This window comes from Hemiscyllium ocellatum, chromosome 4 (assembly GCF_020745735.1).
Source record: "Hemiscyllium ocellatum isolate sHemOce1 chromosome 4, sHemOce1.pat.X.cur, whole genome shotgun sequence".
Taxonomy (NCBI): domain Eukaryota; kingdom Metazoa; phylum Chordata; class Chondrichthyes; order Orectolobiformes; family Hemiscylliidae; genus Hemiscyllium; species Hemiscyllium ocellatum.
Window position 1 is genome coordinate 100,671,332 of NC_083404.1, and position 12,561 is coordinate 100,683,892.

General features: G+C 40.1%; 1 protein-coding gene across 1 annotated transcript in view; it reads left to right on the forward strand.

The window, feature by feature from the left end:
• Window positions 1-12,561, forward strand: part of rnf41l (ring finger protein 41, like) — a 33,737-nt gene that overhangs the window by 15,431 nt on the left and 5,745 nt on the right. Inside the window, exons 4-6 of the mRNA XM_060824423.1 lie at window positions 6,962-7,124; window positions 9,413-9,533; window positions 11,138-11,383. Coding sequence (XP_060680406.1) covers window positions 6,962-7,124; window positions 9,413-9,533; window positions 11,138-11,377 — 524 coding nt within the window. The 3' untranslated portion in view covers window positions 11,378-11,383. The remainder of the gene's footprint in view (window positions 1-6,961; window positions 7,125-9,412; window positions 9,534-11,137; window positions 11,384-12,561) is intronic.

Genomic DNA, 12,561 nt, shown 5'->3' on the forward strand with positions numbered 1-12,561 from the left:
GGGGCGATGGAGATGTGATAGGTGGAAAGAGGTCAAGGTGAGGGTGATAGGCTGAAGTGGGGTTGGGGCGGAGAGGTCAGGAAGAGGCTGGTGCTGAGGAAGGAGATGTGGCTGTGGTAACGTTGCTAATGTTGTCCCCTTGTTTAAGAAGGGTAGCAAAGATAATCCAGATAATTATAGAATGGTGAGCCTGACATCACTGGTAGGGAAGCTGCTTTAGAAGATACTGAGGGATAGGATCTGTTCCCATTTGGAAGAAAATGGGCTTATCAGTGATAGGCAGCATGGTTTTGTGCAGGGAAGGTCATGTCTTACCAACTTAATAAAATTATTTGAGGAAGTGACAAAGTTGGTTGATGAGGGAAGAGCTATAGATGTCATTTACATGGACTTCAGTAAAGCTTTTGATAAGGCTTCCCTTGGTAGGTGGAAGTGAAGTCGCATGGGGTCCAGGGTGTACTAGCTGGATGGATAGAGAACTGGCTGGCAACAGGAGACAGAAGGGAAGTTTGTCAAAATGGAGAACTGTGACCAGTGGTGTTCCACAGGGATCCGTGCTGGGACCATTCGTGTGTTATATACATAAATGATCTGGAGGAAGGTATAGGTGGTTTGATTGGCAAGTTTACAGATTGGTGGAGTAACAGATAGTGAAGGGAACTATCGGAGAATGTAGCAGAATATAGAGAGATTAGGAGAGTTGGGAGGAGAAATGGCGGATAGAGTTCAATCTGGGCAAACGCTAGGTGATGCATTTTAGATGATCCAATTCAAGAGCGAAGTATGTGGTAAATGGAAAAGCCCTGATGATAATGGATGTACAGAGAGATCTGGGTGTTGAGGTCCATTGTACCCCAAAGGTGACAGCACAGGTCGATATTGATCAAGAAGGCAATGCATGCTTTCCTTCATCGGACATGATGTTGAGTACAAGAGTTGGCAGGTCATGTTACAGTTGTATAAGACTTTAGTTCAGCCACATTTGGAATACTGCGTACAGTTCTGGTTGCCACATTACCAAAAGGATGGGGATGTTTTGGAGAGGATGCAGAGGGGGTTCATACCAGGGATGTTGCCTGGTATGGAGGGCACTAGCTACGAAGAGAAGTTGATTAGATTGGGATTATTTTCATTAGAAAGACAGAGGTTGAGGGGGAACCTGATTAAGGTCTATAAAACCATGAGAGGTATAGACAGGGTTGATAGCAAGAAGCTTTTTCCCCAGGGTGGGGGGACTCTGTTACTAGGGTCACGAGTTCGAGGTGAGAGGGGAAAAGTGGCACAATGAGGCAGCATTGCTAACCACTGAGGTTGAATCAATAAATAAGATTATTTAAAGCTGAGAAAGTTGAAGATTTCAGTCATGAGAGTGACCAAGGGAAGAATTCTCTTTACAGCAAAGCTGAGATGAAGCAGTTAAGTTAAATCTACAAGTTTGATTGGGAAGGAATTTGTCTTGATTTGTAAATAACTGTAAAATATGGTATTGGAGAGGAGATGGGAATTTGCTTTGCCATGTGTTTTGAAAATCTTACGCCCTAAGTTACTTTTATATTGTTTGGTTTGTTTAATTTTAGTTTTATTCCTTATCTGTAATAAAGTTCTGTTTTTTTTTATGAAAATCAAAGTTGCAGCCTAATATACTTATATTTCATTGAAAGGCTGCCATGTTATTTCTTTTTAAAAAAAACTATTAACCCAGTTATCCCGGCAGTAACAATAGTTGGAATCATGATTTGCTTAAGAAAAGATACATTTGTATTGAATGCAATTCAGAGAAAGTCTTAAAAAAAAGATTTCCCAGAATGAAAGTATTATAAGGAAAATTTGAACAGGTTGGGCTTCTCCTTGTTGGAGTTCAAAAGAACGAGAGACAATTTTTTTGAAAAATATCAGATTTTATGAGAACTTGATAGAACAGGTGTTGAGAGGAATTTTTTTCTTTATGGGAGAAGCTTTAGCTAGAGTACATGGTTTCAAAATGAGGGGTCGCCCAATAATGGGCAGAGGTGAGGAGGATTATCGTCTCTGTTTGAAATTCTGTTCCATAGAAGACAGTTGAATGTATGAATCAAAGATTTTTTGGAAGTTGGGTTAAGATGAACAAGCAGGAAATTGGAGTTAAGGCCACAATCAGATCAACCATGATCTTGCACACCCAAGCCAGCTCGATGGGGAAGATCATCTCCAGCTCCTATTTATTATGGTCTTCTGGGTTCTCACAGTATCCTGTCTAAGGGAACCACTAATAAATAAAACAACTAAATATTCATCTCTTATTTATTTAGGATTTATGTTATTGAATACTTTTACCAGAACCAATGTCTGAGGTTGAATTAATAAGGTTAATATGGAAGGTGGTTGACTCTCCACTCCCCATTAAAATGGCCTGGCAAGCCGTTCAGCTGTATCAATCATTATGAGTTTCAAAAAAAGTAGAAGAACCAGTGGACCATCTGACATCAGCCTAAATACCCGTTATGAATACAGTTAAAACAGCCTTGTTACCCAATGCAAACGCCTCCTTCCTAATATCTGGGGTGTATGCCAAAATTGCGAGAGCTGTCTCAGAGACTAGTCAAGCTACAGCCTGGCACAGTTTACCCCCCTTACAGACAGTGTCCCGAACACCACCATCACTATTCTTGGTATGTCCCATAGTGGTGGAGACACAATTGCACATTGAGGAGGAGTCCTCAACACTGACTCTAGATACCACGAAGTTTCATGGCATGAGGTCAAATATGGCTCAGGTGACCACCATATACAATCCTCCCTCTGCTGATGAATCAATACGCCTTCATGTTGAACAACATTTGGTGGAAACACTGAGGGTGGCAAGAGTGCAGAATATACTCTTGGTTGGGGATTTCAAAGTAACCACCAAGAGTGGCTTGGCAGCAATATTACCAATCAAGCTGGTCAAATCCCAAAGGACAAAGCTGCTGATTGGATCTGTAGCAGCTGAGAAGGGAATCAACAAGAGGGAAAAATATACCGTACCTAATCTTTACCAATCTCCCTGCCACAGATTTATCTATCAGTGACCGTACTGGTAAGAATGACACCGCACAGTGTTTGTGGAGTCAAAAATCTTGCCTTCACATTGAGAATATATTGTTTTGTGTTGTATGGCACTATAACCGTGCTAAATGGGACAGATGTTGAACAGGTCTAGCAACTCCAGATTTGGGTAGCCATGAGGCGTTCTGGGCAATGAGCAACAGCAGAGTTGTGTCGGAGTACAATCTATAATCCATGCCATGCATATCACCCATTCTACTATTACCATCAAGCCTGGTCCAATGGAGATTGAAGGAGAGAATGCTAGAAGCAGGATGAGGCGTACCTAAAAAGGTGTCAATCTGGTGAAACCTGAAAACAGGGCTACTTGCATACCAAACAGCATAAGCGGCAAGTGATAGACATAGCTAAGCGATCCCACAACCAACACGTCTAATCTAACTAATACTTATTTTCTCAATCATAAAACCATGTGTCGTAGGAGCAGAATTAGCCCATTTGGCCTATTGAGTCTGCTCCGCCATCTGATCATAGCTGACATGTTTCTCAGCCCCATTCTCCTGCTTTCTCCCTCTAACCTTTGATCCACTTACCAATCAAGAACCTATCTCCATTTTAAATATACTCAGTCAGATCTCTCCCCATCTTTCTAAACTCAGAGTAAAGACTCAACATGTGACAAGCTCCTCATCCCCAAGATCATTTTGGAAACCTCCTCTATACCCACTCCTACGCCAACATGTCCATCCTTGGATACGGTCCCCAAAACTGCTGTCAGTATTTTAAATGTGGTCCTTCTGCACAATATTTGACTTCTTTATTACCAGAAGAAGATTAATTCTAACCAAAAATAGGTTAACTTCTCTGGAATAGTCCCGATTTTTTAGTACCTCAAGTCAAAGGTTGCAAGCGTGAATATATCTAGATTGAGGTGGCTTGGTCATTTGTCATGAGATTTGGTTGGATTCGATTATTTTGTGAGAATCAGGTAAGCATAGAGTGGCACGGTGGCTGGGTGGTTAACACTGCTGCCAGGGACCAGCCTTGGGCAACTGTCTATGTGGAGCTTGCACATTCTCCCCATGTCTATGTGGGTTTCCTTCAGGTGCTCCGGTTTCCTCCCACAATCCAAAGATGTGAAGGTTAGGTGAACTGGCCATGCTAAATTGCCCATCGTGTTCATGAATATGTAGGTTAGGTGCATTAGTCAGGAGTAAATATAGGATAATAAGGTAGGGAATGGGTCTGGTGGGTTACTCTTCGGAGGGTCAGTGTAGACTTGTTGGGCCGAAGGTCCTGTTTCCATACTGTAGGGATTCTATGAAGCCCCACCAGAAATCTCTAACCTTTAAAAGGTCATTGTTACTCTTGGATCATCCTGGAGAGCAAGCATGATCCCTGGCTTCTTTGCAATATGACCAACATTCTTCTTAAATTATTTTCCTCTGCTCCTTTATCTTGGTGACAGAAAATACAGAGGCCATTAATTGCTTCTTTACTACACTCTCACTTCCTGCTAAGAGAAACCTCTCCGTTCCATCCTCCTCTCAGAACCACCATTTCTCTCACTTTGTTTAACTTCTGCTTCTCCATAGATCCTCTCCAAGCTCCCTTCTGCACCTTTGGACCCAATTGTTAGTCACCGAACTTTCCTTCCAGCTGATACTACAAATGATTCCCAGTCCTCAAATATTGCCTTCCTAAATGAAGAATTTTCTTCATCACCAACTTATTAAATAAATACATTGTTACACTGTCTTTGAAAACATTTTGTTTTTCCTTTATTCTACAAAGTCCTTGAATGTGTTGCTATCGCAATTATTCCTGCAACTGTTTGAATATGTGCAATTAAGTTTCCACTCCTTCTTTCACACCAAAATGGCCCCTAATGAAGGTCACTAATGATGTTCACTGTTTGACTGTGATCAGAGTTATTAATATTCTGCTTGATGTCCACAGTTTTTGACATTGCCAACCAATCTATTACGTCCAGTGACTTGCTTTAGGTTTCTTGGATGGTTGTATATATTTTCAGTATGTAATAATAGTGGCGATATAATGAGATGATTCCTTATGAATCATTTAAATTCAGAAGACGTCAATAAGAGTAAAGCTATGCTTTGCAAATTTTTAGCCCAAGTGCTTGAAGTATCATTTTACCAACTTTTTTTTTAGGTGGAATTTACATGTGTTATGGTTGTGGTATGTACTTAACAATGAATTTTGTTGCAGTGCAATGTTTAACTTTGAATTTTAAAGTTTTATTTAAAGTCATTTTGTGTATTTTTTGGTGCTGTGATTTGAATTGGTTAAAATCGATTAACTAATTTGCATGTTTACCCCTTGTTCATATTGTGAATCAAAATTCTGCAGATAACTTGAGCAGAGTGCATAATTGCTGAGCATGTTATCCTTAGATGGGACCAATGTACTATAGCTCTTTGAGTTCAGTTAGCCCTTATCGATGCAACACTATTATTCAGACTAGTGCAGACAAATCTCACCGCATTTAACATTGAGTCCTCCATAAAATAGCAGCTAGAAATATCTGCTGGGTCTTTGGGGCAGGGGCGACTAACTTTATCTGTGTAAACAACTTCAGAGAAAAAATTAAAAGCACGTAGTCCTCAACCTAAGAGCAGCCTGACGAGCACCAAGTCCTGTGTTTTATAGAGCTGCATAGGCAGAGTCCAGGAGGAAGTACACATTTTCTTTCCCACTCCAGCTGCTGCCTTGAGAGCAACATCAAGAGAGTGTAATGTTTCAGGATGATGCAGAAGAAAGCGTGTTGAGTCAGATTTTTTTTTTCTCCTACCTTTTGGCCTTGTATTGTACTGTTGCTATTTAACTGAACATTGTCAACAGATCTTCAAAATCAGCTTCTCTTCCAACTCAGTAATTGGATTTTCCAGTTCTCCAGTATCTTACTTGTAAACCCTACCCTATTTTTGCAGATTTTTTCCAACCTAATGTTACCTCCTACAGCCTCTAATCTTCCAACTCCTAAGCTTCTGTACATGTCTTGTTTCATTCAATTATAATAAAACCTAAAATTGCCTTCTGGAGTTTCCTCGCTAAACTTCTCCATCTCTGCATATCCTTTTAAAACCTTTCCTAGCATCCACCTTTTTGGCTCAGCTTTATGTCACATCCCTTTAGCTCTCTTAAATTATGCATTAGTCTTTATTCATTTAATTATTTCCCCCCTTAAAATAGTGTGTGTAAAAATGTTGTACAAATGCATACTATTTATTATTTGAAACATAATGTAACCTGTGAAGTTAAAAAAATGTTAATTCTTAAAATGACTAATTTTGGATCACATTATTTTTATCCCCTATGTAAATAATTGTGTTTGAGTGTGTGTTTCCATCAGAGTGGGGATGCAGTTAGGCATAAGTGAGTGAACAGACATTAAAAAGGCAAAGTAATCGAAGCAACTCCAACAGCGGTAGAAAGTGCTTACAAACAGCCAGCAAAAGCACAATGGGCTTCATCCCTCCTCCTGTAAATGTACACATTTTGGAAATTGAAATCACCAGCTCCACAACGCATCAGTGGACAATTAATTTTGAGAAACACATCACAATCCAGTTCAAGGAATTGCACGAATGTTTCATCTTAATACCTTATGCATCAGTTGAAATTAGATTCTCCAACCAATCTACAAGGATGTCATTGAGTAGACATTTTCCACACTTTTACATTTATTCATCTTCTTCCTGCATTGAGGTAAGTAGCCAACCAAGTTGGAAAGCCATCATGATTGGTCTTAAATTCTTTGACCAGAAAATGAAATTTGAACACACCTTCAGTTCAAACTTGTACTGCTGCCTCCTTGTGTGTTTTGCATGTTCTGATGCCACATTGCTATTTTGTAATATTTAAAATTTTAACTGTGGCTGTTTAAAGCATATTTATGCAATTATTTTCATAGGTTGTACTGTTCAGGTAGAGCGACGCAATCTGGATTCTCACTTGGCAGTATGTGAATATCGAAGTCGTGAATGCCCAAATGGATGTGGTTATGCTATCCTTAGTGCAGATGATGCTCAACACAACTGTATAGCAGAGTTGAGGACTGAATTAGAATTGCTCAGGTATGTCATGGATCACTTCAGAACCTGATCTCAAGCTGTGAAAAGGATTGAGTACTAATTTAAGCCAGTCCATATTTTAAATTCCTGGTCCTTGCGGGAACTTGTAATTTATCTGATTTTCCTAATACAAGTTTGAGGATTAGTAAAAATTCATTAATTGTTGAATTTCATGCCATATCCATGGTACCATTCATAGCAGAACAATTATCAGGATGTGATGAGAATTACCCCTGCAATCTTCATACTCATTTCACTAGTAATTCCCTACCTAAACCCCCCACAGCACTCTTCTTTAACCTACCTTTTAGTTGATCTTTCTAACAATATTTGGTGCAGTGCCCACTTTTGCCTGATTACTCTTCTGTAAAGTATTTTGATTTGTTTTCTGTCCATTAAACGTGACATACAATTTATGGAAACATCTGAATTTATATTACAGTGAGTGGGTTGCATCTGTTAAAAGACCAGGTGGTCAGATACCATCTTGTATAAACACAAGATGTATATTTCCTATAATATACATCATGTTTGTGTGTACTTAAAATATAAGCTCATGTCAACATTTGAATGTGACTGCCTATGTAAACTGGACATGCTCTAACTATGCTGTAACTATACCTTCTGCCAAACAACGCTTTTGTCTTGCCTTTAACAGTTCCTCCACTTTTATTTAAAGAAGCTCCTATTCTTTAACAAACTCTGCTTTGCAAGTTTGAGATTTCACTTGAGAACTATTTGATGTCATTGGCATTTTTCCATCTGTAAGAGTTGATGGACGTGCAATAACAATTCATTTAGAGGGTGTCTTCATTTGATGCATCTTTGGTGATTTCTGTGAAGGCCTGATCCTCAGAAGCAGGTTCTACCACAGAATTGTGGGTTAGGGTGGGCACCAGACGTCTATTCAGGGTCAGAAAATGGAGTTTGGGGTGAGGCAAATCGAGCAGCCATGTGAGTGGTAGTGTCAGAACTGATGGTGGTGATGTTGGGTTGGAGGGAAAGGAGAAAATTTGGGTGTTATTGGGACAGGGAAGGTTTGCTGTTAGGTTGGTAGGGTTGGAGGTGTTTTTGGGAATGTCATGGGCCAAGTATCAGGTGTGTTTGGATTTTACGGGGGTTGGGGTTGGGTTTGAGGTGAGATTAGTTTTACACACTTCCCTGGAAATGCAGCATGTGTTAATCCTTCCAACATTTTCTGGCTCACTATTCATGAGTGAGAACCATCCAAGGTCTCCAACTCTTAACTCTGAGTTGACAGTTTCTCTGAGGACTTCAGACACCTGAATAATTGTCCAATGGAGATTGTAATTTCCAGGGCAGTTCCAGACTTCTGTATGGTGTCTTGAAAGTGGAGACACAGGTTGTTGGGGTGGTCAAGAAAACATTTGGTACACTTGCCATTATTGATCAGTGCATTGGGTATAGGAGTTGGCATGTCATGTTGCAGCTCCAGGATATTGGTGAGGCTACTTCTAGAATACTGTGTTCAGTTCTAGTCTCTCTGCTATAGGAAAGATGTTGTGAAACTTGGAAGTATTCAGAAAAGTCTTACAAGGATGTTGCTGGGATTGGAGGGTTTGAGCTACAGGGAGAGTCTGAATAGGCTGGGACTGTTTTCCCTGGAGCATCAGTTTGCAGGTTGATCTTATAGAGGTTTGTAAAATCTTGAAGGGCATGGATATGGTGAATAGCTAAGGTCTATTTTTCTCAGGGTAGGGAAGTCAAAAACTGGAAGGCATAGGTTTGAGGTAAGAGGGGAAAGATTTCAAAGGGATTAGCAACTTTTTCACGCAGTTTGTGTGTGGAACAAGCTGCCAGAGGAAGTGGTGAAGATGGGTACAATTCCAATGTTTAAAACGTAGCTGGATGAGTATATGATTAGGAAGGATTTAGAGGGATATTGGCCAAATGCTGGCAAATGGGACTAGATCAGTTTAGGATATCTGATGAGTGTGGATGAGTTGGTCCCGAAGAGTCTGTTTCCATGCTGTATAATTCTGCGAGTCGTCTTTTCAACCTATCCCTTTGCCTGACATGTGGTAACCCTTGGGTTAAACCACCATCCTGTGTCTCTGTCTCTAATGCAAGAGCAGCCATATAGTCCAGTTACACTACAGCCTTTTACCTTTGCTGAAAATGTGCACATGTATATTGCGTGGAGACATGATTGGGCTTTGTTATGATGACCACAGCGTAAGTCAGTATTTTCTGTAAAAAGGTCTAAAGGAAGAAAATTGAGCAAAATGAATGATATATCTGATGTCAAGTATGTTTACTTTTTATAAAAGGTCTGAAATGATTTGTAAAATTGAAGAAGTAAGGCATGAAATGGAGTCCCGTTTAGATTCCCAAAGGAGGCATATGGTCCAGAAAGAAAGTGTGCTGCAAAATGAAATTGAGGAACTTAAAGTTAGTATGTTTTATTATTATATGAAATTGAATGAATATACACACACACAGACACACACACACAGACACACACACACACATAAAATGTACAGGCAGTAACGAGGTTAAATTGATGGTAATTTATTTGAATAAGGCTGCCTGCCCAACACCAGTGCATTATAAATGCATGAGTGTAAACTGCAAGCCTGAGCCATCGTTAGCTGTGGGTTCTAGGTATCCCATATTTGGGATGCAGGCTGTTTCTTTATCCCTATTCAGCCCGTTTCTGTCTATCTGGGTGGATTGACCTTAGGTCTGAGATTGGGTTTCTTAAAGTCTTCAAATGCAGAAAAGTCTTCATAAACAGCATTCTATCAAACATTGGGTCTTTGACTTTATAGAGGGTGAATATAGCCTCTGGCTAGCACTTACAGCATTTTCTGTTTCATTTCAGTTTTTCGGTGTTTGACATGTGCAGATTAGTTGTGGAAATTTTGAACTTAGATTGGGCATGTCCTTCACAAAGAGCTCTGCACATATTACACTACAGAAAGTTGGCAATTACTGACATCAGTAAGAATTTTGACTTTCTTACTTCCATGCTACCATTGAGACAACATCTACTGTTTCAAGGAGATTGTCAGGTGTAACTGAGTTTTTAATAGTGATATTGTCAATCAACTTTTCAACAGCAGAATTGCATTGAGAAAGTAACGTTGTGACAGAGAAGTGCTATTAATTGAATGATTTTGTAGATTTTTTTTGTTTTAGCTTCACCTTATCTATCTCCCATTTGTACAACTTCCCCATGTGTGCCTTCTACAAGATGTGCAGCAGAAAGTCGCTAAGCCTCCTTTGTGGAGGTACCTTTCAAACCTGTGCTACCACCTTAAAGGACAAGGTATCAGGGACACACAAAAACTTATCACCTGCAAGTTCACCTACAAGTCACATACTGTTCTGACCTGGAACTGCAGTACCATTCCTTCATCATCATCTGGTCAAACTCCTGGAGCTCCCACCTGAACAGCACTATAGCTGTCTCATGGACTGTAGCCATTTGCAACCACTTTCACTGGGGCAATTAGAGATCAGTAATAATGTGAGGATAGTGAGTGATGCTCATAATGGATACAGAGTGAAAAAAAATGTGATTTTATTTCACTAGTAATTTGCAGGTCTACAATCATAACAATTTCACTGGGTTACTGGACTAGTAAAATTCAAATTCCACTATCTCCCATGCTGTGATTGGAACCTGGAACTGGAACATTACCTGGGTTACTGGATCAATAGTCTAGCATTAATACCACTGGACCATTGCCTCACCCAGCTTACCAGTCAGTCCTACATCAATACTAGAAGTGCAGGAAGAAAGCAACAGTGTAGGGGCAATAAATTCCCATATCCTGGAATATAATTCGAGGAGCACAAGTGAGCCCTAAAATCATTGCTAGTCCAGGAAGTCTGGTCTAACCAGATATGATTCCACCAAGCACATACAAATCCCAGAGAAGGCCAAATGGGCAAGTGTGATCCACCCTCTTCCCCAATTACGATGGCCAATTATAACATACCAGAGGTTCTTGTCCCTAATAGGCATTAAAGGAAACTTGTATTTTCAGAGTCAGATGTCACGTGTGATGTCAGATATGCGGACACTCGTTGCAGAAGAAAGACAACATCGTCAGGAACTCGAACAAGCAGAACTTGAAAAAAGAGAACTGATGGAATTGTTGAAAAGCCTGCATAAAGAAAATAAGCTTACCACTGGGGAGGGAAGTGGCAAAAGAAACACTGGTGGCAGACCTCTGAACCGACTAGAAAGCATGAAAAGAAAACCTAAAGAAGTCACTATTATCTAGGAGATGGTAAGTTAGTCCAAGATTGGTCAAAAGAAGTATTTCCGTGGAATGTGTTTTAAAAAACATGCATTTTGTTCTCGGTGGAAAGAACAAAATTAACATTTCAGAACATTGACAAGAATTAACTCTTGCAACAGGGACTTCAGCTGCTTCTCAATGTCATATAGGATGAATCATATTGTCTGACTACCCGTTACAATAGGGATCACAGGTGGATCTAGAAGTAGATCAAGCAAAGAAAAATAACATACAATGTAGCAAAGATTATTGTTATGCAGATTCATTGAGTTGTACAACACGGAAACAGACTCTTCGCTCCAACTCGTCCATGCAGCTCAGATATCCTAGCCTAATCGAGTCTCATTTGCCAGCATTTGTCCTATATACCTCTAAACCGTTCCTATTCATATACCCATCTAGCTGCCTTTTAAATGTTGTAATTGGACCAGCCTCCACCACTTCCTTTGGCAGCTCATTCCATACACCACTCAGCCTCCCTCCTTCCAATGAAAACAGCCCCAGCCTATTCAACCACTCCCTATTGCTCAAAACCTCCAACCCTGGCAACATCCTTGCAAATCTTTTCTGAACCCTTTCCAGTTTCACAACATCTTTCCTATAGCAGGGAGACCAAATTGCACACAATATTCCAAAAGTGGCCTAACTAATGTCCTATACAGCCACAACATAACATCCCTACTCCTATACTCCATGCTCTGACCAATAAAGAAAATCATACCAACTATTCCTCACTATCTTATTGAGCCATGACTCCACTTTCAAAGAACTATGAACCTGCACTTCAATGTCTCCTTGTTCAGCAACACTCCCTAGGATCTTACCATTAAGTGTATACGTCCTGCTCTGATTTGCCTTTCCAAAATGTAGCACCTCACATTTATCTAAATTAAATTCCATCTGCCACCCCTCAGCCCATTGGCACATCTGAGCCAGATTCCTTTGTATTCTGAGGAAACCTTCTTTGCTGTTTACTACACCTCCAATTTTGGTGTCATCTGCAAATTTTCTAACTATACCTTCTATGTTCACATCCAAGTTGTTTTAGGTAAATGACAAAAAACAGTGGACTGATCCTTGTGTCACACCACTGGTCACAGACCTCCAGTCTGAAAGGCAATCCTCTACCACCACCCTCTGTTGTCTACTTTCAAATCAGTTCTGTA